This window comes from Nelusetta ayraudi, unplaced genomic scaffold (genome assembly GCF_046127955.1).
Source record: "Nelusetta ayraudi isolate G7.1 ecotype Tasmania unplaced genomic scaffold, CSIRO-AGI_Nayr_v1 ptg000031l, whole genome shotgun sequence".
Classification (NCBI taxonomy): domain Eukaryota; kingdom Metazoa; phylum Chordata; class Actinopteri; order Tetraodontiformes; family Monacanthidae; genus Nelusetta; species Nelusetta ayraudi.
Window position 1 is genome coordinate 1,711,594 of NW_027466081.1, and position 27,925 is coordinate 1,739,518.

At 41.1% G+C, this 27,925-nt stretch overlaps 1 protein-coding gene across 2 annotated transcripts; it reads right to left on the bottom strand.

Annotated features, from left to right (window-relative positions):
- Positions 1 to 424: 424 nt before the first annotated feature.
- Positions 425 to 26,106, bottom strand: ankrd44 (ankyrin repeat domain 44). Of its 2 annotated transcripts, none has more exons than XM_076030826.1 (28): positions 26,091 to 26,106; positions 20,222 to 20,305; positions 18,593 to 18,671; positions 17,154 to 17,224; positions 16,023 to 16,223; positions 15,195 to 15,282; positions 13,872 to 14,014; positions 13,533 to 13,745; positions 12,342 to 12,420; positions 11,906 to 12,020; positions 11,731 to 11,813; positions 11,113 to 11,173; positions 10,749 to 10,817; positions 10,088 to 10,228; positions 9,487 to 9,552; positions 8,471 to 8,582; positions 8,307 to 8,375; positions 7,695 to 7,899; positions 6,467 to 6,554; positions 6,254 to 6,371; positions 5,881 to 6,103; positions 4,792 to 4,879; positions 4,125 to 4,208; positions 3,731 to 3,876; positions 3,533 to 3,615; positions 2,927 to 3,009; positions 2,684 to 2,775; positions 425 to 1,385 (listed from the first exon to the last, which is right to left on the bottom strand). In XM_076030826.1, the coding sequence occupies exons 4-28, from the start codon at positions 17,196 to 17,198 to the stop codon at positions 1,330 to 1,332; spliced, it is 2,751 nt and encodes a 916-aa protein (XP_075886941.1). In that variant the 5' UTR covers positions 17,199 to 17,224; positions 18,593 to 18,671; positions 20,222 to 20,305; positions 26,091 to 26,106; the 3' UTR covers positions 425 to 1,329. The 2 variants fall into 2 exon arrangements, with proteins under 2 accessions (XP_075886941.1, XP_075886940.1); XM_076030825.1 differs by lacking the exon at positions 26,091 to 26,106 and adding an exon at positions 25,067 to 25,224.
- Positions 26,107 to 27,925: the final 1,819 nt, after the last annotated feature.

Below are 27,925 nucleotides of genomic sequence, written 5' to 3' on the forward strand. Positions count from 1 at the left end.
TATACATATACATACATATATATGCATATATATGTTATGTATACATACATACACACACGCATATATATATATACTGTGGATAGATATATGGATGTCAAATCCACAATATTGTGTCACAGACATCAATATATATATAAGGCTAGCTTCACACAAAATTAAGCACTGTAGCTGCTGCAGTCGATTTTGACAGAGGCGAGCTCAACATTTAGCCACTGCAGTCCGTAGCTACTCACAGTAGGTGAACCTGAAACCGGCACGACTGCATGTTTACGTCATAAGTGCAGTACCAGACTTTTGTCTTCCACATTCAAAGGTGGGGGCATCATAAGGCTCTGCAGTGAAAAAGTAACCTGAATAATAGATTTATCAAAAAATACATTTTACATAAGGACTCATACAAGCATCAACACCAGTAAGGAAGCGCTTCAGTAGAATGACCTTTATTCGCTGTAAAGTTGCTCAGTACAAGATGACTGATCATGACACTGGAAATTGATAGTTCTTTAAAATCTGACACCAACTTCAGGTTGATGATGATACAAAGCTACGCGCAACATGTTAAAAGTACCTTATGACCAACTGGTACACGCAAAGATAATAAAAGGTCAGAATTATTAGCTTTCTTGGCAGCCTAGTCATCATACCAGCGGTTTCCAACCTTTTTCCAACTCGGGGCTCACTTGAAAATCTCAATGGCGTTTTCTCAGAGCACTTTTCAAGAGTTTACAAAGAGCTGTGATTGACACACAAATGCCGATCATCATGCGGTCCAGATACAAAGTGCCTAACACTTGAGGGGGAAACAAAACAGAACAATGAAAAGAGTATTTGAACATTATAATATGTTTTTAAACTAATTTTGTTAAAACATTTAAAATATTATTCATATATACAAATTGAGATTTGTGTAACCCCCCCCCCCCCCCCCAAAACCCCACCCCCGTAAAAGTGAAACTGATTTGCTGGCCCACTTGCAATACCATCACTACGCAACAGGGGGCTGCTGTTCTAAAGTTGTCCTGAGTGTCCGTGATAATGGAGAAACCTCTTTCAAATCCAAGATAGTATAGAAACTCTGCTTAGCCCATTTGGGACAAAGAAGTATAGAAAAAGCCATTATGTACAAAAGACATCATACGTGAGTGAGGGCTGCATAAGGGGATGTTTTTTTTTTTTTTTTTGAAAAGGTTTTGTCAAGAGATAACAACAGGGTAGAGGGAAAATACAATGGGGCCAGTGCGCATTGGAGTCATTCAAGTTTGCCCACTGAAAGTTCTGAAGGAAGTTCTATGGCTCAGTTGCCTCCCAACGGCCAACGCCTGGACCTTTTTACCCAGTTGGTACTGCAGCTGCCTTAGCAAGGGCCTGGGGAATGGACTCCAGAGCTGCAAGGGGAACACAATGGCAGAATTACAGTGACAGGAATCTAGCTAGCTCGACATCTGGTACAGTCAACCGCAACATTCTTCTGAAGAGATGAGATGATATTATTGGCATTAAAGATCAAGCCTTAAAGTGGTTTGAGATCATATCTGTCCAATCGTTGCGTTCACTTGTCAGAATGTAAGTTCCCTACGGAGTGCCTCAAGTGACCGTTCTTGGATTAATAATCTTTGACATTTACATGTTACCTCTTGTAAGTATTGTTAGAAAGTATGGCAATAATTTTCATAGCGTTGCAGACGCAATACCCAGTCGTATCTGTCAACTAAAGCTGACAGAAGCAGATGATTAGTTAAACTGGAGACCTGTCTAAATGACTTTAAAACCTGGATCCCTCCTGAATGAAACCTCGGTTATCATTGTGGGCCCAAGAGGACTTTCGGGACAAATTTTCAAATTGCTTTAGCCTCCAATAACGATGCAAGAAACCTAAGGGTTATTTTTTATCAGGATCAGGATCTGTCCAGTTCCCATGTTAGGAGCATATCCCATGTCAGAGTAGCTCATTTTGCAAAGAACACAGCGCTCGCTGTGTTATTTTCACATTTGAGGTGCTCAGCTATTGCTGGTTTTATGTTTTCTTGTAACACCTCTTCTCTCCCTGCTCCCTGACTGGTCGTCAGCTACATCTGACGGATTCAGTGTCTGTTAACAGAGGAAACTGAAAAAAAAAAAAAAAATCCATGAATTGTGTCGGATAAATACACAAAGGTTTTGGAGAACCGCGTGTCAGAAGAAACTTGAGCTGAATCGGGAACTCAAAGGAACCGTCTACAGTTAAAATCTCCGCTGCTGCGGTGAGGGAATTATTGAGGGATTGAATTGAGGGAATGAGTGTGGATGGAGTGTGTTTGCTGAAAGAACACAACCAATGCAGAGCAAACAAAATGGATATCCTGGAGGAGCAACTACAATTGGTTCCCCTTTCACAATTAAACGGATTAAAGACTTTAAGAACACCTACACAGCATCCACGTCAGTGAGTGCATAAAAATAAATGGTGTGTGTGTGGGGGGGGGGGGGGGGGAGAGAACTGGCACCCATGTTAAAATAACACATGGGTTTCACTCTGTCAGCGTAACAAAACACCTTTGCTGTAAAGGGTGAGACAGCTCGAGGCATCTGCTCCCCAGTGGTAGCTCAATACGTGGGGATTCTGAACCCGAGTACACACTGGAGCAGGGGAACACGTTAATGTCGAGCGACATGCAGCTTGTGCTTGGGTGCAGATCAAACATACCTTTGTCATCCATCTCCTGAACACTGGCTCCTTGAGAAAGAAGCTCTTGGACGGCCCTCTTTAGACCACGTCTAGATGCAAGGTGGAGAGGCCTGGGAGAAACACGAGCTTTGTCACGAATTCGAAGAAATTGACAAGACGCAACATCTTTTGACGCGTTTGCGACTATTTTCTGGACAAAATTAAAAACGTGCATGAATTCTGACAAATCTTGAAATGGAAATCATTCATGTCGCTACTGACGTTTGAAAGGCTGCATTTGTGGCATTTATGAGTGCAGGGTCAGACAGCTTCTTCAGGATCAAAGAAACACACTCCTCGTGGCCCTGCAGGAAGAGCAAAGAGTCCAAGTCCGAAGTTATCACAGCTCTACCTAATAGATTTTTTTTTACCCAGACAGACGTTGATGTGCACTAAACTTGACGTAGCTCTGTAAATTCACTGCTGCACAACTCGCCAAAACAGAAATCCGGTCCCTGTCACCACAGGGGTCAAAGCGGGGCCCCGCAGCCTCTGCTCTTCATCGTTAAGCTCCTCCCCCTCGGCCGCATCCTCCGCAAACATCCCATCCAGCTCCACCGCTACGCGGATGACACTCCGCTCTCCCACCCTCCTCCCTCGTCAACTGCCTTCTTGAGATAGCAAAGCGGTTCACCTCAATATTCCTCAAATTGAAATTGTGATGAAATGGAATTTTCTTTTTTTCTTTTGCTTGTGACTAAATCCACCCTCCTAAAAATGCCGCAGCTGGGTGTAATGTGCTCGTTTCGATTCACCTCACTGAGTTTGCTGGTGAATCTTAAAAGCGTGAGTGAAACAAAGCGGCTCATCAGACAGTGTGACACTTACGTTACTACACGCTAGATGCAAGGCGGCGTTGCCGTTCTCGTCTACCGCACTGGCACTGGCATTGGCACTGCCTAGCAAGAACTCTGGAAACGCCAGCATGAAGACAGCACCCATGCAAGCACAGGAGCAGAGACATTAGAAACAAGCAGAAACAGCAACAAACTCAATGCAGTTAAAAGCCATGTGACATTTTCATACCGACGACGCCCACTCTGCCCCTGGCAGCTGCCATCATGAGTGGCGTGCACCCTGACTCGTCTGCAACGTCAGCAGGTGCATCGTGGGGCAGCAGCAGCTTAACACAATCAACATGACCTGAGAATGCTGCTGCATGTAATGGAGTCCTGCATGACAGAGGGTGAGGATACACTCAGAATCATGTTTGCACAGCAAACGTTGATCAAATATTGATATGGTTACAGTTATATATCAATATTGACATGGATATCGTTTAAATATCAAAATATTTAAACTACTCTGGACTCTTCACATTTGACCAACTCCTTCCAAATGCAGAGTTGCGCCAAAAATAATTTGGTGCATGCAGTGTACGTGACGTAGTAGTAGTGTATGTAGTGCATGAGATGATTACCTGCCCTTTGCATCTTTGCAGCTGGTGATATCTGATCCCATGGCCTCCAACAGCATTGACGCGCAGCTCTCATGATTGTTTATTCTGGAAGGGTGCACACGCAGAGACTGTTAAGGATGTACAATTTGCTATGCAAAAGAAAAATCAGACTTACTAAGCTTCAACTGTGTGTTTAAGTCTCTATCTTTGTGTTTAGGTATAAACCATCACTGTGTGCGAACACATTTAGCATGTGTGCAGAGTATGACAAAAGTCTCAAGTACGTTGACATGCTGTCCCTTTATTCTTCAAATGTTATTTATTCATTTACTGCATTACGGTATACAGTACATATAGCACATATCAACCACTTCTTCCCTGAGCCATTTTTAAGGCCTCTACTGGAAAAATGACATGCTCAAGAATGAATAGGATATATCTGCGCAATTGCAAAGTCTATTATCTTGGTATCAGAATAAAGCCAACACTTGTGATATTGATATATCAGAAGTGAAAACATCTCCATTATCACCTTTATCGGTATCGTGTATTAGTAGACTACAATAATAATTTCCAAATTATAGTTAATATAAATATCAAAACAGTCATGGGACATGTGTGCAGGGTTCTTTTTTTTGTTTTGTTTTGTTTTGCGCTGTGGCTTCACTTTTCCTTCTTCCCAACTTACACAGCACAGTGCAAAGGGGAGAATGGGTTCCCATCAAACCAGCCGCACTCCTTCTGCTCCAGTAAGACCTCTACACACGCTTCATGACCTAAACAGATATAACACACAAGAAAAAAAAAACAAGACATTTTAAATTGAATTTTAATTGAGTGTGTCACTGACCATCATTTAACAGAGTTTCAAAATCTGCCCAGTTAACCCCATAACTTAAACGGAATAAAGCGCAATCAGAACTTAAAGCTGCAAGCAGCATTTCAGAGCCCTTTATGGGACCTCGCACGCTCCTCCAAGGAATTGTATTTATTTTTGTAGGTGGCGCTGTAGAGCGTACAGGGTCTGTTTTTCTGAAATGTTTCACCAGTCTTGATCTGTCTACCAAATTTAACTCATCTCTGCTTTTGCACAGATGGTGTTGTCCTGTTGGCTACTTGAAGCCAAGACCTGCAGTGAGCACGAGGGGTGGGTTCATAGACGATATTGAGGCAGGAAACCTGTTAAAAATGTTAGCGAACCTTTACTGGCCCGACTCCCAGTCAACCTTTACATGTGCATTTTAAGGCTTTGTGTCGAAAACAATTCAAAGCAGAAGTTCAACGCTGTCATTTATCCACATAAACCTTTTCTATTTTCAGTGGCGCTAGTGCTAGCGAGCTGCTGCTTCTTAAAACACGTCGTGCGTCAGGTGTTCTTCTTCTTCTTCCTCCGCTTTGAGGGAGTAAACTCGCGGCGCCTCACCGGGCCTGGCATAGGTACTACATCATTTTCAGCCGTTTACGAGCGTATCCATGTAAACAGGATTTATTTATTTATTTTTAAATACGGCTTCGTGTAAACGCGTTTTTTTTCTTTCGAAAAAGTGCGGTTTAAAAAATAAATAAATCTGTCCTTGTGAAGCTGCCGTTAAGATCTGATCACAAGTGGTTAATGGAAGTGTGAAGACAATCGTCACTTCCAGATGTAATTCCAGCTGCCCAATGATTTGATCCTGGACATGGACTCTGAGTGGACTTTTACTATCTTTAAAGCAAAGACGCACACACACAGGTGACCACAGAACTGCAGCGAGAGTACAAGAAACAGGCACGGTACCAAAGTGACAGGCCCAGTGCAGCGGTGTGTATCCTCTGTGGTCTCTCAGCGGGGGCAGTGAGGACAGTTCAGAACAGGCAATGCTCAGCAGCTCCACAAGCCAGGATGCATGGCCGTAGGCTGCAGCCAGGTGGATCGAGGTGAGACCTCTGGAGTCGGCCAGCAGAACAGAGGCTTCCTGCTCCACCAAACACTGTGTGCATTCCTCCTGGCCGCACAGCAGCTACGGAACGGGAACAAAAAACAAGCAAAAGGTCACCATCAGTTGTTGTCACACAGGAAATGGTTCAGTCAAACTACAACTGGTGGAACAATTTAATTTACAGCAAGAAGTCATGACATAAAAGAAACAAATTTTCTTTATCAGTCTTACCCCAAGATGCAGAGCTGTGAGCCCCCGATGATCAGCCTGATGGATGTCGGCCTCCCTCTCTAGCAGTAGCGACACGCAATCGACGTGTCCCCCTGCCACCGCCAGCAACAAAGGGGTCCTGCGCGAGAATCGATCGCACCGTGCGAGAGTGTCTGAGAGAAGGACAAACGACGCCGTGCAAAATAGTTGGACTGAGAAGAGCACAGAACTCACTGTCCCTGGGAATCGGCAGCGTCTATGAGGTCTGCAGTGTCTGATTCATCCAGCAGGAGGCGAAGACACGTCGTGTGACCATTCGATGCTGAATGACAATGAGGAGAGGACAAGAGACAGACAAACATTGCATTCACGTAGATGAGAAAGGCGTCGTAAGGTACCATGGAGAAAAGATATTTTGCTGTGTTACTCTTCCCGGATGTGAACTGTAAATAAATTTACTCTATCTTAAGTTTCATAACAATACACAATATACTGAATATGTTTATGTAGAGCTTGAGTGAGCACAATTCCATGCTACTTTTTTTTTTTTTTCTCTCTCTTATTGCATTAATTTCTGGGAGCATCACATGATGATTGAGGAGAAAGAATCCAAATATTTAAAATAAAATTACCTATTTAAGCCTAAACTGGTATTATATATATATATATATATATATAGCAATGCATGTGGTAACACAATCTGCATTAAGTTTTGTTGTAAAGAAAAATCCTTTCAAAAAAGATTTATCATCCCTTCATGAAGCATCATTAAATTTGACATAGTCCACAAAGTTATCACTCAGAGGCACATTTTTGTGAAATGCTAAATGACTTTGCGTCACTCGTACAGTTGCTAATTCTCATATGCATTTGTGGTGGCCCTTCTGTCTGTCCCTGCTTGGCCTGTCTTTGCTCCTCCCTCCCAGGTTCTACCTGCCGGCTCCTTCCATCTCGTTTGGAGGATTCAACTCACCTGCTGCTATTCTATATCCAAACACGGCCAAATCCATCCTGGATGGCTGGTGCTACACCTGTGACATCACCACTGGCTACTGCTGTTTTTAACTTTATTATAAAAATAATAACCGAAGGTTAGCTTTGTTTGTTGTCGGTTCGCTATATATCTGCATTCCCTTGTTGTTATGCTGCTGAACGAGTCGGACATTCTACAGCTTTTCATATTAAAGGTCCAGTGAGTAAAATTTTTCAAGGAAGCCAAGGATTGCTCAATGCATATTCTTATATATTTATTACAAGTGTTGTAAGGGCAGGAAATACCTAATTACTTTTATTATACTGCGAGTATACACTTTTATCAATGTACTTATAGGCAGCAAGTTAACTTTTTACCACTACAAAAATCATAAATCAAGCTAAAATTTTACACACTGGACCTTTAAGCACATATTTACCAATTGATGACATTGCCCACCAGACAAGCTTTGATTCTAACTCTACCAACCTGCATGGTGGACTGCGGTTTGTCCGTGGTGAGTTGTGGTGGTGCATGGCGACGCCCCCTGGCTCAGCAGGGTGTGCACACAGTCAGTGTGGCCCCGGAGGGCAGCCAGGACCAGCGGGGTTCTCCCTGCCTCGTCCTGCTGGTCCACCTCGGTGCCTCCCTGCTGCAGCAGCACCTCCAGGGCCTGAGCGTGACCATGGTATGCCTGCAGAGAACCCTCCAACTTTCAAACCGCACTGCTGGGTAGATTTTTTTTTTTAAAGCAACTGTGATGCAGCGATGTGTCTGCAAAATTGTATAAGTGCAGTCTATCTGTATTTGAGAAAATTAACATATTCAGGTTTATTAATGGTGTATTACAAAATAAAAAATGAATTCACCTGCTGACTGGTAGCAATGACGAAATTGCAAAGTACAGTTCCAAACTAATGATCATCTGTCTTATTTTGTTTGCATAAAAACAAAACTTCAAACTACATTGGTAGTAATGAAAAGAAAAAATTCAATAATTCACACTTTTTAAAAAAAAAATACAAAACAGACTCTGTGGTAATCGTAAAACCATTTTCCATTTAGAAGCTATTCTAAGCCTAAAGGGCGAGAAAGACTCACAGCAAGGTGGAGTGGACTCCTGGAATTCTTCAACTCGTGGTCCTCTTGATGGTTATCTCTGTCCAGCAGCTAAAATTTACAACAACACAACAATTGTCGTCTCCAAAAAAAACACCGACAATTTAATAGACGAATGGTCTGTGTATGAGTGTGCATAGACTGACTAGTTCCAGACAGTGCCTGTGTCCGTAGGCCGCTGCGTAGTGGAGAGGACTGTATCCCTCTTTGTCTCTCAGCGAGGGGATTGCACCACACTGGAGGAGGAACTCCAGGCATCTGCAAGCCAAGATTACAGCTGAATGAAAATAGTGTGGGGACACCCGCCTGCAGACATTTCACCTGTGGCATGATGCCGACGTGTCTAGAGAAGAAGTGGGTATGAGTAATAGACAATGTGCTCAGGAGACCCTTAAAGGTCCAGTGTGTCAAATTTGGCCAGATCTCCAATTTTTACATTGGTAAAAAAATGTATATTCTGCCCATAAATGCATTAATAAAAGTGTATACTCGCAGTACAATATAAGTTATTTGGTTTTCCTACACATTTGAGTGAGAAAAAAAAAAAACGGTTGTTGACGAAAACCATGACGAAAATGTTTTCGTCGACAAAAGGAACTCTGCAGTTGGCTGCAAATCTTGCATCGGATTACTAAGGAAGCCTGACAGCGTGTTTCGTATTTAGGGTGAACGCTCGCGTCATCAAATAAACCATAGGTGGACAAAGTATCCAGGTTTGTGTGCACGGGCCATCGAAGTTTACTGGAAAGCTCGGGAGAGGGAGGGAGAGAGGGAGGGGGAGTGAAAGAGCTCTGCAATCTAAACGGTAACCACTAGAAGTCGCTGTTTCCTCTCAAAATCTCCAAATATTACCGTTTTATATCACATCAACATAAACAGTGACAGCGATGCTTAAAGCCTACAGGTTTCCATAGTCAAGGTCCCTTTTAAATGTTCATCTGCTGTGGTGTTGAATCGAATGATGCATGAGCAACTTGGAAAGCAAAACAGTCCTTCTTCACCTGTGCCCTGCCGTGCTACATTAATGGGGCTGGTGTTTTATTCAAAGCGAGTTCCTATTTTCTCAAGACGCACTTTGAGCAGAAGATTCAGTCTTTACGGAAAAACGTTATGTCGTTTGCTTGCCTGACGATTACGGATTAAGGGTTCGGTGCGGACTTACTGTGCTGCTTCTTTCTCCCTCTCTGCCTGAACTCCTTCACTGTATGGCTCCAGAGACACACAGCGCCTACAGACAAGATAAAGGAAAAGGGGGAGAGCAGATGATAAAGCATTGTACTCTTAAGTAACCGCCAGCTTTTAGTATTTAACCCTGTCACACCCAAAAATAGAAAAAAGAGATTTTTTTTTTTTTTTTACCACTTATGTTGTTAGAGGACACTGATGCAGAAGATGTAAGGTTACCTCATTTTTTTTTTTTATGTTTTACAGATTTATATGCAACATTAGACCGGGATGGAAGCACAATTTGTTTGTGTACTTATACTCATGCTGTCAAATCAACTAAGGGTTCATTTGCACGTCGGATTGCTAACAAAGCTCTATGACAGTAGATATCATAATTAATAATCACACAGTGTTCAGATTTTTATGAATCGAAATCCAATAGGTAGTTTTGTTTTTGACAGCGAAAAGTGATGGAATTGTCACAACAGTGAGTCTTAACCAAAAGGAAGGAAGCGATGATCAAATAGAGAGATGAAGGATCTTCTCCGGACTTGGAGAGTAACAGAAGAGTGGGGGGGGGGGGTATGTCACCCTACCTCCGGTCCAGGTCAGAGGCAGCAGCATAGTGCAGGGGTGATCGCTCCCACTGATCAGTCGCATTGATGGTCGTTCCACAAGCAACTAGGGTCTCCAAACAATGGAAGTGACGGCTGGCAGCTGCATAGTGGAGAGGAGTCCTGCGAGGGGGGGGGGGTGACATACACAAAGGAAGATCTCAATGTGCTAGTTCATGGAACATTGGGAAGAAGACGCATGAAGAAACAATACAAGGCAACTGACCGATTTGGACAATTGTCTTACTAACATTACTGCAGTCATGTGGTACTGGGAACAACAGCTGAAGGAAGTGCAAGAACAGTGGAAGCGTAGGAAGGCTAGGTGATCTATATCAGAATGACAGAGCCAGGGTGCCAGACCACAGCAACTGAAGTCAGTCTGCGCATTCCAACACCAGGTGTCACGTCCTGAACTTTTTGTTTGACGTTTTCATTTTTTGTTCGTTTAGTTCCGTCTTGTCTGGTGACCTTTTATTTTGAAATCCCGTTCCCTCGCGTGTTTTCCCTCGTGTGTTTCCCACGTCTTCCCCGTCCTGATTGTGTCCGCCTGTTCCCCATTGCCTTGTGTATTTATAGTCGGCGGGGAGAGCTTTCAGTGGGGAGGAAGGGGAAGACGGAGCAGAGCATTGCCTTTCCTTACCGGCCGCAATGGTCCCGTCTTTGGTGGTCTGCTCCACTGTGCAGGAGCAACTTGACACATTCCACATTACTTGCGCAAAGACAAAGGACAAGTGGCACAAAATTAGAATTTCAAACGAAAGCATTTTCATTATTGAAAGGCAACAATCGAGATGGGCTGTGTCTAAGGCACCACTGGATTCACCCTACAGTGAACCCAGTCAAGTTTTTTCCCACTGGAAGTCACTCGAAGGCTCGACGTTTGGATTATTGCTAGAACTGTAACCCAGTCAGGGTCACCTCAACTGATGAACTTCCATGTGTGGTTCATGAGAGTATCGCAATTGTCTGTTACACATAAATGCGATATTAAGTGAAGCACTCACCCTCCAGCAGCAGCAGCATGAAGGCTGGTCCGTCCAAAGCTGTCAGGAGTATCTATCAAGTCTGGGGACAAATATTCAGTATCAAATATTATTCTCCACATCCACAAGGTGGTGACAGGCAGTGACAGCTATTAAAACCTACAACCATACACTTAACATTGTATATTCTTTCAAAAATTACTCAGGTGGCTGAAATAAATTCAACTTCTTTCACAATGAAACAATCTGTTTGAACCACTGGCTGTGGAGGTGGTGTCCAAAACTGTGTGTAACCACTGTGTTACACAACGTTAACGCCTTCACTTCAAACGAGCTAAATAAAAACACAAAAATAATGGTCGCAATCAGCTTCAGTTTGGGAAAATCACCACTGAATACTTTATTTGCCTCCTCTCCACCCAATATTTTGCACGTTGATATTCAGCAAAAAAATGATCAAATTGGCCTCCGTATTTTATTAATTTTGGACGGGAGTGTGTAATAATACCATCGGCAATAAAATCCTTGACCAGAATAAATATGAATATGAACGAGATATGGGCATGGAATAAAAAGGGAGAGCACGCACAGCTGAGCATCTCAACAGGAAAGTATTTCAGCAGTTCCAGGTCAACTTACCTGAGGACAGCAGCTTCTTGCAGCAGTCAGAGTGAGCGTTCAAGGCAGCCAAGTGAAGGGGCAGCATGCCGTGGACGCCTTTCCTTCAAGATTCACAGATTGAACAACGTTATCGACTTTGCACCAGGTCGTAGTTTCAGTGAGAGCGTTCTTGCAAAGAGGCAAACGAGCTAACTTTGTGCAGTCCGCTCCGCTAGCAATGAGCGTGCTGATGAGGTGTTCGTGGCCGTAGTAGGCAGCGATGTGGAGGGGCGTGTTGCCGTCCTTGTCGACGCTGTCGATCTCGCCGCCTGAGAAACAGAGATTATATTCCGGAATGTAATTAAAACCAATGTGCTTGGACATTCCATCTCCACTGGCCAGGATCACACCCGTAATGCACAATGCAGCAGTCAACATCAGAGCGTCGTTACTGTGTAAAGTCCTTACTTTGCATTGCTTGGGTTCGACTTAACGCCGCACATAAAACAGAAAAACCCAGCGAGTGTGTGTGAATGAGTGCAAATGCAGGGTTCTGACGGACCCACCAGCAACATCTGTCACGTGTAACTAATAAAGAACACCTAAAACTGAACACAGAAGGGAAACAAAAACTGCAAGACCTGGCTCACCATTCTGAATAAGGGTTTGAGAGCGACTGAACCGGCCGTGAACTGCAGTCAGGTGAAGAGGACTCTTCCCATCACGGCTCTAAAGAAGAAGAAGAAGAAGAAGAAGAAGAAGAAGACCTTTATTGATCCCACGATGGGGAAATTTGCATAATTACAGCAACAACAAAAAAGAAAAAAGAAATTGGCTACACAAAAGGTCAAGAATTATATTAACTTAATTCACACATGCATTATGACGTTTACTGACTGCTTTGAATCAAGGCTGGGAAGGTTAACATAGCTATGGCGCAGGTATCGATCCATTAACTCGGACAATGGTTTTAAAGCGATTAATGTTGACTTCAGAAGCATTGGGGATGACACAGGACACATTCAAGCAAACTGGGAAAAATAACGACATAGAAATAGAACAGGAGGATTGGCATTCAGTGTGTAATGAACAGTATCCATCTACAAGCTCAAAGAAGTGGAGATTATTTAGTGGGAGAAATCGTATGTATGTTTTTGTCAGTTATCACTACCTCGCGTCGTAGCACTCGAGATTTGGCCTTGGTGTCAAAACCACTTTTTAAGGGTCTCGTCTCGGTCTGGGCAGACCAGTCAAGACTCAGCCAACATGACAATGACAGATAACAACGGAAAAGAATCCAGCTGCTGCGGTTTGTGACCCCCAGAGTGACACCACCCCTTATTCCAGGTTAATTTAATTTTTAAATTTTATGAACTCAAAGTTAAGTTGTTTTTTGGGAAAATGGCTCAAAATAGTTCGAAAAGCAGCAAGATGTTAAAGAAAATTATTAAAAGATACCTTGCTGAAAGGAGATGCTGCTGTTCCAACTCGAATTGAACAAAGATACTGGTCATTTGTTTCTGTTTTGTTGTTTTTGTTTTCTTTGATGTACAAAGTCTTGATAATGTCTTGGTCTCGGTTGACGCGGCCTTGGCTACAAAACTATCATCACTCTCTCTGGTGTCCGCTCCCATATATTTGGGTCATGTCCAAAAATGTAAAAGTTGTTGGAAAGCATGGAAGTCTAAGCATTGGATTATGGACTATATGATTACAAATAATGCTGGAATGGTGACGTGATTTGTGAGAAAGAGTGGTATCAATGTGAAATACTGCAAAATACTCACCGACTTTCATTCTATATTCATACTGAACCCAAAATACCAGGAAATGATTGATACCTGCACGTTAACGTCCGCCCCATTGCTGACCAGCAACTCCAGACACGACGCCCCCTGAGAGGAGGCGGCAGCGAAGTGCAGCGGGGTGAAGCCCTTGTTGTTGGGCTGGCTGACATTAGCGCCGCGGTCAATCAGCTCACTGACGGTGGCGTCCTGGCCATTGAAGCAGGCCAAGTGCAGCGCCGTGTTCCCAAAGGCGTTGGAGTCGTCCGTCTGTCGGTTGGAAAGAACGAAACTGAAAAACGGACCGTTGTGATGAAAATGTCGGTGTTGTTCTGCCTCTGCTGGGTGAACACGGCGAGCTGTGGAATGGGGACGTGTTGTGAGTTGCGGCCTGACCTCCACCGCCAGGCTAAGCAGGTGCTTCACCACAGTAATCTGTCCACTGGAAGCTGCGGCATGGAGGGGAGTGTAGCCTCGTTTGTCCTTGCAGCTGATCTCTCCACCCTGAGCCACCAGCAGACACAGAACGTCCAGGTGTCCTGCAGGGAGTCAGCGGAGTCAATGAACAAATGTCTAACAGAGAGCTTCCAAAATGTGAACTTCACTCGAAATTGAAATCTAAAAATTCATATCCAATCCATGACCGATATATACTGTGATCAAATGCAATGTTTAAACTAAATTTCAGTTTAAAAATACAGATATAGATCTATATTATAAATATAATATAGATATAGTATACTTAAAAAGATTAGAAATACTATTTCAAGTAAAGAACAAAAATCTTCCAATCAGTAATCTACATTTCTTTTAAATTGAGAGAAAACAAATGTATGTTTGGAGGGTTGAGTGTCTTTGAATTATGTAAGGTGAGAACCAATGTTCTTTTTTGGGAGTTACATTTTGGAATGTGATCAGTGACGATTTGAAAATGTGTGTAGATCCTTGCTGATTTAAAAAAAAAAAAAAAAACATTGAAGGGAGCGAAATACTTCATGATTATAAGGACAAATGATGGAATTGTGAGTCAATTTTTGAAGAACAATGTCAAGCATATTTTGTTTTGTTGCGTTTCTCTTTTTTTTTTCTTTTTGATTTTGTATTACTTATATTCTAGGTAATCTTGTGGACTGTATAGGATCGGCAAGAATGAGCTTCAGCTTCTTTTTGTTGTGAGTAATATATATATATATATATATATATATATATATATATATATATATATATATATATATATATATATATATATATATATATATATATACATATATATATATATATATGTATATATATATATACATATATATATACATATATATATATATATATACATATATATATATATATAAAAATATATATTTATATATATATATATACATATGTTTTTGTATCATGTGCAAATTTGTTTTGAAAGGTTCTTTTCATTCATTCATTCATTCATTCATTCATTCATATGTTTAAACTAAGACAGTGGAACTAATGTGCAAAATCGTGCAAAGCTGTAAGCAAGTCTGGCACTTCAAATACCTTCATTTTCAACATTTTGGGACTGATTAAAATATGAATCTACTGCTGCCACATTTGAAACTACACTTTGTATGTACTCGGTGCAAAATTCATCAGCACGTACCACTCACTCAATCACTATTACGATTACACGTTTACGATGTGAATATACATTTCAGCCAAAGGTGCCACAAACACCTACTTTACTCTTACCCATGAAAGCTGCCCAGTGCAGAGCTCGGCCGTCCTTCTTATCAAAGGCATTGTTGTTGGCTCCTTTTGAAAGGAGGAGGCTCACCATCTCAAATAAGAGGGGGAAAAAAGACGTTCACTTTCTTTGTAAGCAAAGACCACTCATCAAGGATGGGTTAGCGGGTTTGTCCAATGGAAAAGGAGGAGGCAAAGCGCTTTTGCTATCAAAGGTCAAACAGAATTTGAGCAGAAAGTTTTCAAAATTTTCACTTACAGAACATTTTGTTTTTTCAAACTCTCTTTGTACTTGAAAAAACATGTTAATGTAACATTTTTTATCATTATGGATCTTACTTACAACAAGTTTTTGTCCATCATATGATTCTCTTTTCATTGAATATGTGAAAAAGGTGGTTGTGAAAAATCTGAATTTAAATAATTGGATTTTCCAAGAAGTCCTGGCGTCTGTGCCAAACTTGGAGCATGTTTAAAGGTTGAATTTGGGCTTGAAGATGCATTAGAAGGAAAGTGATAATGAACTGACAAATATTACAAATACAATGGGGTCCTTGCCTCTAGCAAAACCTGCTATGTAGAGCATAGCATAGGGTTATTCTCTGAATGTTCAGATTTTGCAACAGATTGTGTTCAAGACTGATATGTTAACTCAATAAACCTGGGGTTACAATGCGGTCACATATCAGCCAAATGTTTGGCTACCTGACCAACTTCCATTAAGATCAAGATTGAATCTAAACTCACCAACTAAACTAATAAAACATTTCATTTATGAATTCATTGATTGGGCCAAACAGGTAAAACAGGCAAACATTTATCTCTCTGCAGTACCTCCAGGTGGCCATTGAGGGCAGCGTGATGCAGAGCGGTGCGTCCGCCACGGTCGGAAACGTTGACACTGCTGAGCAGGGGTATGATGACCTCAGCGCACTGTATCGCATTGTTGGCTGCGGCAACATGCAGTGGGGTCTGCCAGTTCTTGTCACGTGCATTGACGTCAGCAGAGTGGTGGAGCAGGACTCGAACTACTTCCTGCAGGACAACAGAGTAGAAGTTGTGATTTCACTAGACTTATGTGACAAACCAATCGACATAACTACAACCATCACTCAGTTTAAAAACAGTTATGCAACACCAAACAAAAACATATGGTAACAAAATGGTAATAACATGGTAATAAAAGCAACGAGTTTGAATGCAGAAATTGTGGGGCAGGACTGTATATCGAGCCAAAATGTTATGGATACGTGATAGATTTCATTCAAAAATGTCTTCTTTGATAAATATCGATGCGATCAACACAGAAAATCCCGATGCAACTTTTACCCGGGAGACTTTGATCAATAAAATGACAACGATATGATGACTCAAGTAGTGCTCTTGTGCATATCCGTTTTTTGCCAATGTGTAACAGACAAAATACTAAAATTATCCATTGGAGGAAGGCAGCTACAAGAACCAATAACTGATGAATTACTTCTTTTCTATTTATAGTTATTTTTTTAATCTAACATCAAAATTAATGAATTAATTGATCACGAGAAAAGAAATACAAGCACAAATTTTAAATTAAATTTTTAATTAAAGAAATATTTTTTGTTTTAGGGAAAGCAGTACATAAGTGGTAGTAGCAGCAATATTTTTCAGAGTGATAAGTGTGGATAAGGGACTTTACATATCAGTTGTTTTGGTGATAAGGCCAGAGAAGCCACACTGAGATGGTTTGAACATGTATGGAGAAGAGAAGATGTAGTGAGAAGGACCTGAGGTGCCAGTCAGGAGGCCTCGACAATGACCAAAGAGGAGACTTACTGATATGGTGAAAGAGGACGTGAAATTAGGTTGTGTGGCAGAGAAGGATGCAGAGAAAAGGCTGAGATGGAAATAGATGATTTGCAATTGCAAAGCCTAAGTGTTCAGGTCTATCAGCAAACAGCGTATGAATGTTTCTTGTGTGCTCACCTCACTCCGCGATGCCACGGCACGATGAAGAGGGGTAAGCCACATACTGTCTTTGGCATTGACCCGGGCCCCTGAAGAGAGTGAGTACACGGCGTGAGCAAAGTACAGAATTCAATTGGCATTTTGTAAACCTCAAAAAATATTTGCAAAAAGAAAATTCTACCTCTGCAATTGGTGACATGGTTTATTAGTGGCTCCAACTTTTCCAATAAACATTTTATACATTAAATGAGAACGTAATGGTTAGGTAGATAGAGGCAATGTAGTAAATTGCACCAAAAAGATAAAGAATAAAAGTTGTTCTCCAGTGTACATGCATACAAGCATTGTTTAGTGAAACTCAGTTGCTCCACCTGGTGGTCAATTTGCCCATTTATTTGCTTGTATCGGGCACTCAGCTTTTTTTTCTTATTAATCCACAGAGGAGTGTGAGCGTCACTCCATGCTATTTAAGAGGGGGCTTGTGTCGCTGATTACTGGTTAACAGTCGACCTCTGTTTCTACAATCCAAGTGTGGACATTGTATGTCCAATCTAAATCAATAAAATAAAACTATTTTATGGACCATAGAATTTCAAAGATGCTCGGTGTGGGTTACTTTAGAACACAAAGCCTTAAATGCCCCATGTTAAGGTTGACTGGGAGTCGTGCCAGTAGAAGTTCACTAACATCATTGTCATTTAGGCTTCCTGCCTCAATATCCCAGTCCGCCGAGCCAAAAGAAAATCAATAAAAAGGTAAAACGGGAAGTTTGCAAATCGCTTTCACTGTGTTTATTTTCACTTTCTACACAATCCACGCTCGATCCACGAGCACCGTGTGTTATTGTTCACTATAGTTTGCGGTTTGTTGTGGTGGAGGTTAATGGGAAGACCGTACGCTGGTCATTAGTAGCAGTAGCAAGTCCGTTGACCGACGTGGTTGCTGTTGTTGTGAGTGGTCGTCTGCACCTCACGGCCGCTCAGGTTGCAGGGCGGAGAGGGAGGGGTTTAGAGCTGTGATATCAGCGTTTCCAAAAAAAGATTGAAGGTTTCGGCGTAAACGCGAGGCCGAACTGCATAAATATTTCTGCGTTTTCAGAGAAACCCGTACTCGTGTAAACGGGGCCTAGCGAGCTGTAGGGGGCTGTTTGCCCTCAGGGTGAAAGACCCACTGTAGCTCTAGGTCATTGTTGCCGAGAGAGGTGTTCAGAGGTGTGCGTTTCAGTGGGCCATCACAATTCTGTCAGACAGCTTGAAGAGTTGGCATAAACACTCACACACGTCCAAGTCCCCACTGGGAGACTAGACATGAAATGAATTTGATTTAATCTGATTGGATAGGTAGGTAAGCACACACACACACACACACACACACACACACACACACACACACACACACACACACACACACACACACACACACACACACACACACACACACACACACACACACATTACCAGAGAAGATGAGGAGCTCGGCGATTTGAGCGTCACCGAGGAAGGCAGCTGCATGTAATGGGGTCCGTTTCTCTCCATCCTAAGCAGAGAAATGCAATCAAAAAAATTTAATGAGAAGGATTGAGGAAGGTTCTGAATTTCAAGTGTGATTGATTAAAGGCGACACCAAAAGATTTTGAGACCTTTGAATGGAGAAGGAAGTTCCAGCAGTGTGAAAATTGAAGAAACAGAACCAAGTACCAAAAGAAATCGCCCTTCAGCACATACTTGTATTCAACATAGGGCGCTCAAAAAGTAGTTCTGATCAGCGTCAGTAACATCAGAGTATGCTACGCCATCCATTGTTCTCCTTAGCAAGGTAACCTCCGGTTACCGAGAAACCAGGGGCCAGTATCAGTACAAAGCAGGCTGTGAAGTTGTTGTATTGTATTCTCCAAGGAAACACACATGCACCTGCACTAAGCGAAAATATCACATGAACACCAAAATTCCTACCTAGGCCAATCGAACACCACTGAACAAATCCAGCTGAGGACTGAAAAAGGCCTCGTTACAGCAGTACCTGGCACCAAACCCAATATGCCAGCTTCAGAAGTGGCACGCGGTTTGGAATCAGTACAGCAGTCTGAGGATTGGCATATGCTGTAGCTAAGCTAGCAGTCTTCCACTTTGAGCATGTGCCACCAGTGTTAGATGTCCTTGCACACTGCTTCAAACATGCAGTTACATCTCAACATGGTTCTTAGGACATGTGGTCAGACGGGGCAGGTGAGGCAGCGCAAAAGAAATAATGATTAAATCAAATTATTTTAAATGTCAACAAAATGTATCTGCTTGTATTGATAATGTTTTTTGAATCAAACAATATCCATGATTTCATTGACAAGATTGCTGAAGTACTGTCTCCTTCCGCTTGCGGGTTTTTTTTATCGGTGATTTTATGCAATCAGCAAAACTAAATATGTAATACACAAATATGAAATAAATTAGCCTTACTATGAAAAATGAGAGTGCAAATTCAAAACATCTATGAACATATCTTACAGAGCTATTTCGCCGATTGCATAAAACCACAGATAAAATAGCGCGAGGTGAGACGCGCAGTACCCTGCCTCACTGATGAGGGCGCACAAGAGGACACAGGTTCACGTTGCTGCCTTTCTTCTATACAGAGACGTAGCTAGCTGAATTTCCAACGCTTCCACATTTTTTGGTTTCATTAAACCCTTATTTATACAGGTTATCTCACTAAGACACGGGGACACAACAATCCAACATTCTTTGTAGTACAAACACACACAGACTCATTTCCTGGACAAACATTCCAAGTCGAAAACAGAGTTACTGAGAGACATGCTCATCATAAAACATCAAACATCGAACTACATGTGCAAGCTCCAAAATATCCAATCCAAAATAAGTCCCCAAGGGGACTTAAGTTGGGTGGCTTCAAACTGAGGTATTTGACTTCCACTGTGCGCACATATTTTACACATCAAAACCTTCAGGAAGTTTTCTGCTAATCACAATCACGTGAGTATGGATTCAAATGGAGGTTCCCTTTCAGCAAAGTCAAACTCCTTGGTCGCAACAGACTCGTAATGTGTGCATGTGTACACGTGTGTTTACCAGAGCATTGATGTCTTCAGACTTGTATATAAGTGCACGGATTTCATCAGGGTCCCCACTGAAGATTGCCTGGATGAGCGGAGGCTGTAAAAAAATAAATAAAATGGGAGTATTAAACAAAGCATACCAATGTATTTACACCAATCAGCCATTCTATTGGCCGAGCTGTGTATTTATCGCAAATCATGAGACAAGACATGACAGATGCCGTTGGACCAGGACAGATTTTGCAGACGTAAGTTACAAAAAAGGACAGTATTTAATGAGAGTACCAGTATGCATAACTAATAGGCTTTGCACAAAACTCACAGCAGTCAGGTAATGGGTGTTTGTGTTCGGCTGTTAAGCTAAAATATAGGGAATTGAGATGAGGTTTGTGGTGTGACATTTTACAGGGTGGATTCGTCTATTGGTATTGTTGGGGATTTAAAGCCGCGTTCAGACAGCCAGCCAAAATCCGATTTTTATCCCATCCAGATTGAAACCGGATGGCTCTTTTGCAGTCTGAACAGCCACAAATCACATTGAATCCGGATTGAAACCACCTTCCCAGACGCAAGCAGCAGCTGCAGCAGGGTCTCATCGCGCACCTGCGTCTCATCACTCGTCACCGCTCAATAACACCGGCTCATCTCACGCTCATTGCCAGATCGTTACAGCGCCTCCTGGAGGCAACCTGCGCTCCGGCTCAGACCTGCCTACCTCCCGAGTTAAACTTGCGTTCAGCTCTCGAGTCGCTGCAACTAAGAAGCGCTGCAAGCAAGCCGCCTGCTGCCTGCGAGCCTTCCCTCCCCTGGCTCAGCTCCCGGACGTCCTCACCGTCTGCACACTCCGCCAACCTCGCTGCTGCTCCTCACCTCGGACGGCAGTTACCGGACGTCAGCAGCCTTCCGCTGATTCCGCCTTCAAGATCCCACTTCCCTTCACCTCACTTTCAATAAAAGCCCTTTTTGCACCAGCGCCACTGTCTTCAATTTCTGGTCCCGATCTGATCCATTCTCACAGAGTATAAATAAATTAAGAGACTTAAATTGTCATTATTCAGCTAAAAAGTAGGGCTGTCCCGCTACTATATTTTCACTTCCGATACAATACCGATATTTCAACCTTGAATATCGGCCACTACCGATATCAATCCGATATCAGCATGCTACAAATAAAACATACTTTCATTATTTATTCTAAAAGTACAGCCACACGGCCGACATTATTTCTTCCTAGAGCACATAGACTGTTGCTGTTGAGGTCACGTGAGAGCTACATGCTGGAGCCGAGCACTCTTCTTTGGCGAGCGCACCAGGTGTATTACCGCCACCTACCACTGTGTTGGAGTATGAACCGCAGTCACCTATTTGCATAGGGCAGAAGCGGCGGAGTAGAATGGACTGCTTTCTATCGCAGTGTTAATATCGGAGACTTAAGATGACGTCCGATATAATCCGATATTCCTTTTTTGGCTGATATCAGACCGATATCCGATATCAATATCGGATCGGGACAGCCCTACTAAAAAGTGTCGTTTTATAATATTTTTGGTTTGTTGTTCTACAGCATCACCTTCAATAACAAAAGCAGCCACTAAGCTCCGTATGAGTGTTTTCCAGCGATGCAAAGAAAAACCACTGTTGCACTCTCACTGGGGCCTGCGACCCTTCCAGTCACGCCGCGGACGTTAGATATCAGTGTATGTGAACGTTATGTTGCAGCTGCTTCAGGCACGAATGACACATAGACTTGCCTTGTTGACAAAAGTCGTTATTTTGAGAGCAAGTTAAAACAACAACAACAAAAAAAAAGAACAGCTTACAATGACTCCTCTCTTAGTTTGTGCCTCGGCTGCAGCGTCAGCTGAAAGTCATGTTCGAGGTACCGCTGGACAAAGACTGCGAGGCGTTGAGGAGTAACCCGTAAATTACAGCGTTTATCAACACCTTTGAACCAAATAAATGAACATAAATGGCATAAACAGTGGTAAAAATAAATAAATAAATAAATAAACAAACCTCAGATGATTTTAGTAAACAGCACCACGAATTACAAATTAAAGGTCCTGCATTTAAAATCCCACCTTAGTGAAGTAGGCTACACAGTTTTGTTTTTTTTCATTAGACCCAGAAGTCAAACAGTTTGTGCACCATTTGTTTCAACAGTAAAGGGTTGTGCATAAGGTTATGAAAAGTAATATAAAGCTGTCAAATAGATGTAGTGTTGTTGGGAGTGCGATATTTCCCCCTGAAATGCAGAACTATAAAGTTCTGTTCAATGTAAAAACTCAAAGCACAAAAACTTTACACACATAAACAAAAAATACTTTGGCAAATGTGTTCGGGTACGTTCCACTAGGAAATACAGGCGACATTATTTCATTTTCGTTGTGTTATCAGCGGTGGTTTAGTTAAGCTTGTGCCTTGTTAGTTTTTACAATAGGCACTGCCCTTACAGTAGTATTCACCCATGTAAACAGGAGTTTAACGTGGTTGGGTAGTTGAACAACTAACATCCATGTGTACTGAAGGCTGACTACTAGTTCAGCTGGATGGCTGCTTGATTGAGCTGAGATAAGATTTAATTTACAGAGCCATCGTAACCAAAAAGGAAATACATTTTAGAGATTATTTTCATGCCAAAAGCAAAAGTCGAAACTCATAACAATTTAGGACTTAAGGACGATAATACACCCAGTATTTTCCAAGGTTGCTATGCAGGTTTAACACTGAGCAATGAGCTTTTACAGGAAGGGCGATGGTGAGTTGTACATTATTGCACTGTTATCTGAAGAAAGCATAGGGACGGATGGAAGGCAAGAGGGCAGGAGAGCACTGAGGAGGCAGACAGCAGCAACGAGGTGAGTGAGGAAGGAGGCTACACCTAAGACATGTATTGCCATCATACTAGATATTGAAGCAAATAGTAATTTTTACGAACTGACCGGACGCACAACTGCCACACGCTGTTTTTCTATACCATTAAGACAGGACACACAATAAAGTGTTGGCCACTGATGGTACAAAAAGATGTATGACAGGCCTACACTGCAAATATTTAAATGTGCACAACCTTTTCTTTTTTAAAGAAAAGTATAAGAACTCACAGGTTTTTATGGATGTTTTGCAGTGTAATTATGTATGACATATTTCTGTGCAAACTAGTTCTGAATCTGCCATCTTTACTATCCTCCCACACCTCTCACGTTAAATCTGATTGTTTTTCCAGATCAACCAAAATCAAAGTGACAGTAATACACATTAGACTGACAAAGGTAATATTAGGGTTTTCTAAATTACTTAATATTCATTAATATATGATCGCGTTTCATCGTGCAATTCCAATCTAGGTGCATGTTTTTATACAATAATCTGATTCAATTTGGGATAATGATGTTGATGATGCAGAAAACAGGTAACTGCATTTCAATGACATGCACTACTTAGATTAAGAATAAACTACTAAACAAAAATCTACATAGATATATTTTCTTGATTTTTTTTTTATAGATACAATGACAAAGCAAAAATAACAGTAGTACTGTTAATATTCTTACGCATAAAAATAAAAACAGACTAAAATAGAAAGGCTAGATACAGAGTGAAGACTGCCTAGAATCACTGGTTCTGGTCTTTAACATCAACTAGTCACAAACAAACTGACCGTCGTTTAACAAAAACAAAGAGTAAATAGAAGTGGTCCAACTCATCTTACGCTACAGGTATGAGGAATCGTTTATAAAGCAGGCTCTCTTCACTTCCTGTGTGCTTTTGCCACTACGTGCTTTGCGATGCTGCACAGTCTTCTCAGAAACATGACAGGAAACAAAGGCAAGCAGTTCACTTCTGCTTCAGCGTATGAACATTTGAAACTAGGAACTTGCACCACTTCCTTATTTGTCTTTTTTCTCTGTTGCAGTCTGTCACACACACAAATATGTATATGTGCACATCAATATCTATACATTATATATACGTCGATATATATATACGTTGAGATATATATATATATATATATATATATATATATATATATATATATATATATATATATATATACATATATATATATATATATATATATACATATATATATATATATATATATATACATATATATATATACATATATATATATATATATATACATATATATATATACATATATATATATATATATATATATATATATATATACATATATATATATATATATATATATATATATATATATATATATATATATATATATATATATATATATATATACACACACACACTCATTACATATATTTCTTTTAAGGGTAACCTTTTTGAGTTTTTTAATGACTAATTGCTCAAATCATTTGTGTGGTTGTGTTTTTCTGTAGATGCTTCAGATAAAAACAAGTTGTCTATCAGTTCTTTGTACAAAAAAAAATCTCTTTATAGTTCATAATAATTCTAAAAAGAATTACAATAGAATAAGAATAACAGCCATAATAATAAGCTGAAGAAGAAGAAGAAGAAGGTTTTACAATTCTTATATGTTTAAAATAAAATACTTATATTGGTTTAAAACAGCATAGGTACAGTGAGCCAAATACATAAATTCACTGTAAACAAATAACAAATAGCGTTGCGCGAAACAATGCCATGTCATAGAATGTCTGCTAACTGTGTCAGACTTATGAACAGGTAAAACTTCATTTCAAAACGCTTAGTATTCGGGACTGGGCAGCGCGCAGGAGCACTCAGCAGGAAGTAGCCTAGCTGAAAATGGGCTTTCAGTGAGCACAAGCGGCGTCATCTTATGACCTGGTAGTTTGCAGCTATAAATAATATTCGGGTTCTGGATAGGCGACGCTAACCGCAGTCTTACCTGCTCTGCCAATTTGAGAACAGCCATCTGGATCGGATCCAACTGCTCATCTACACCCTGAATGACACCGCAGCGCAGTGCATGTTGCGATGCTGCACCATAAACGGTGAGTCGCTGTTTGGGTCGCTGGCTGTCAAGCCAGCCGCCGATGAAATGTTGTTGCGCATCTCTTACTGCCCTGACGGTACGGAAACTGGAGAGGGCCAAAATTGATATCGCGTACACCGATATCGCCACTGACAATAGTTCTGGTTCACTGACATTTTGACGGATACTTGTTCCGATTGTCGTCTTACTTCGGTTGTATATAATATAAATAAGTTTGATTATAATGGTTTTGTGTTTTGTTCTTGTAACCTATTAATTTTGGTTTTACTCACACGCATGGTCAGACTGACTCAGTGTCATTAGGCATCCTACAATTTCAAATAATTAATTTTAATAAGGATTTTTTTTTTTTTAATATGCACACACACACACACACACACACACACTTTTTTTCATAATTTAAAATACAGTTTTTAGAATAAATGAAAAGTAAAGCCCCTTTACTTGTCCCCTTTGAAAATGGGTTTATAACTTTGAAAAAATAGGTTAGCTGAAATGTTCAACGCATTCCTGATGAGAGTGGCCTTGACTATGACAATAATGGCATTTACGGTACAGTTTGTTTTAAAAAAAAATTAAAATAATTAAAGGTACAGTGTCTGCATTTAAAACTGTGTGGTCATTTAAGAAAAAATATAAAAATTCCATAGGGGAGTTTGCCAAAAAAGTCCATTACAATTGCATTTTTGTTCACAGTGGCCTTGTCTGTACTGTATAATTATTGTACGGTTTATTGTTTAATAGTTTGTAGTTGTGAGGAATTTGTCCAAGTTGCAGGTGGAGAGTAAAAGGAAATTGAAACAGTGTCACTGCAAGTCACCGTTACTGTGATGGAAAGAGAGATAGACCGAGATAGTAGTAGTCAGAGTGGCAGACACGCCAGAGTGAGTTGCAGGGTGAACATCCAAATACTTACAAAGTCCTCATTAGATGTACTCGGTTACTCATGCACTCACTCTGCTGGAGCCTATCCCAGCAGTCATGGGGCGAAGGCAGGGTGACACTCTTGACAAGTCGGCAGTTCATCGCAGGGCCTCATAGAGAGAAAAACAGAGACAGACAACCATTCACACACACCTACGGACGATTCAGAAAACCCAATTCGCCTCACAAGCATGATTTGGGACTGTGGGACAATGCTGGGGAGGGGAACAAGCAGAGAAGCCATGCAGCCAAGAGAGAGCATGCAAACTCCGCACAGGAAGGCCTGGGATCGAACCCGTGACCTTCTTCCTGTGAGGCAAAATAAATTTCCGGTATCATCCAATAAGAAACAATCCAAAAAGACGTGAACTAGAGTGATATGTCAATTCATTCATTTGTGCAACATCAAATATTCGGGCTGTGAAGAAAACAATGATATAAAATAATGAAATGATCGCTGGCCTCAACCAAACAGAAAAACGCCATCTCACGTCTTCACAATCAAAAATAAATGGACCTCTTTAGTGCGCCACACCTGTCCCAGATTAGCCCTCCCTCTAAATTGCCCACCATGGCTATGAAGGCACACACACCCCACCTGCAGCTAGTTGTCACTCATTATGATGTGGCATGGGGATGAAATGATAAGAATAAGAATAAGAATAAGAATAAAGGGACATAAATCAAAACAGTAGCTTTTGCCCCAAACATAAACCATGAAGGTAAAAGTGTGAAAGAAAACAAGAAAAAGCATGAATAAACCAAATAATACATTTAGGTTTGAAACAGATTAAATTGGATCAATGTTGCAAACATTAGAAAAACAAATTAGGAAAATATTATATAATCCCAGGGGGGTGATAATGTTGGTTTGCACTGTAACCCACTGGGAATATCTCCAGGGACATTCTTCAAAGTACTTCTTCCATGTATGGAAAGACAGAACTGTAAGGGTGAATGTTTTGCACGAAGCAGTGAGAGAGCGACTGAAGATATGGATTTAAAACAGGGAAACTTTATTTCTATTGTGCCAACAATGGTAATACCATCCTGTTTTTTTCCCCATCAGTCCTCATTGATTTACATATTCAAGAAACCGTAGTTTCTTGTTCAAGTTGTTCAAGGAAGAATTGCATACATTACAAAATTCATGAATTCCTATATGATTCAAAGACCCTCACACAGGGTGAATGGAGTTTTCTATGGTTATTCTGCAATGGAAGGGGTCTGTCGGGAGTACATCACGTGATATGTTGGCACTTGTGACAGTTTATTACAAAAAATTAAACATTGCAGTGGATTGAAGAGTTAAAACTCCAGAAAGTCAATTAAGTTCATGAATCTTTGTACAGACTTGAGAAGAAAGCATTTTGGTCACATTCATGTAGATACCATCACATAGGGAATAGGTAATGACATGGCGGATACATTGGTTTAGCAGGTGTTAAAACAAGAAGAAATGATGGCTGCGTCACTCAGTAAACGTGAAGTGAAAGGAATTATTAAAAGAAATACGCTCGACAAATGGCAGCAGATACAAGACACAGGAGAGACAGGAAGGCATGTGTAAGCATAGCAACAGGAAGTGGGCGCAGAGAGATCTATTAAAAGGAAAAGCAAACAAGGAAACATATTGACAAGGTTGAAAGTAGGACACACTACAGTCGATTAAAAAAAAAAAAAAAAAAAAAACATCCATCGGGTATCTGTGACATCTGTTCATTTGGGGAGTGTGTGGCTGCAGCAATTATCCCAGGTGGAGAGTCAATCTAAAGCAAGGAGCTTGGCAGATTGGAGTGCAAGATTCAACATGGAAAAGTGTTTTAA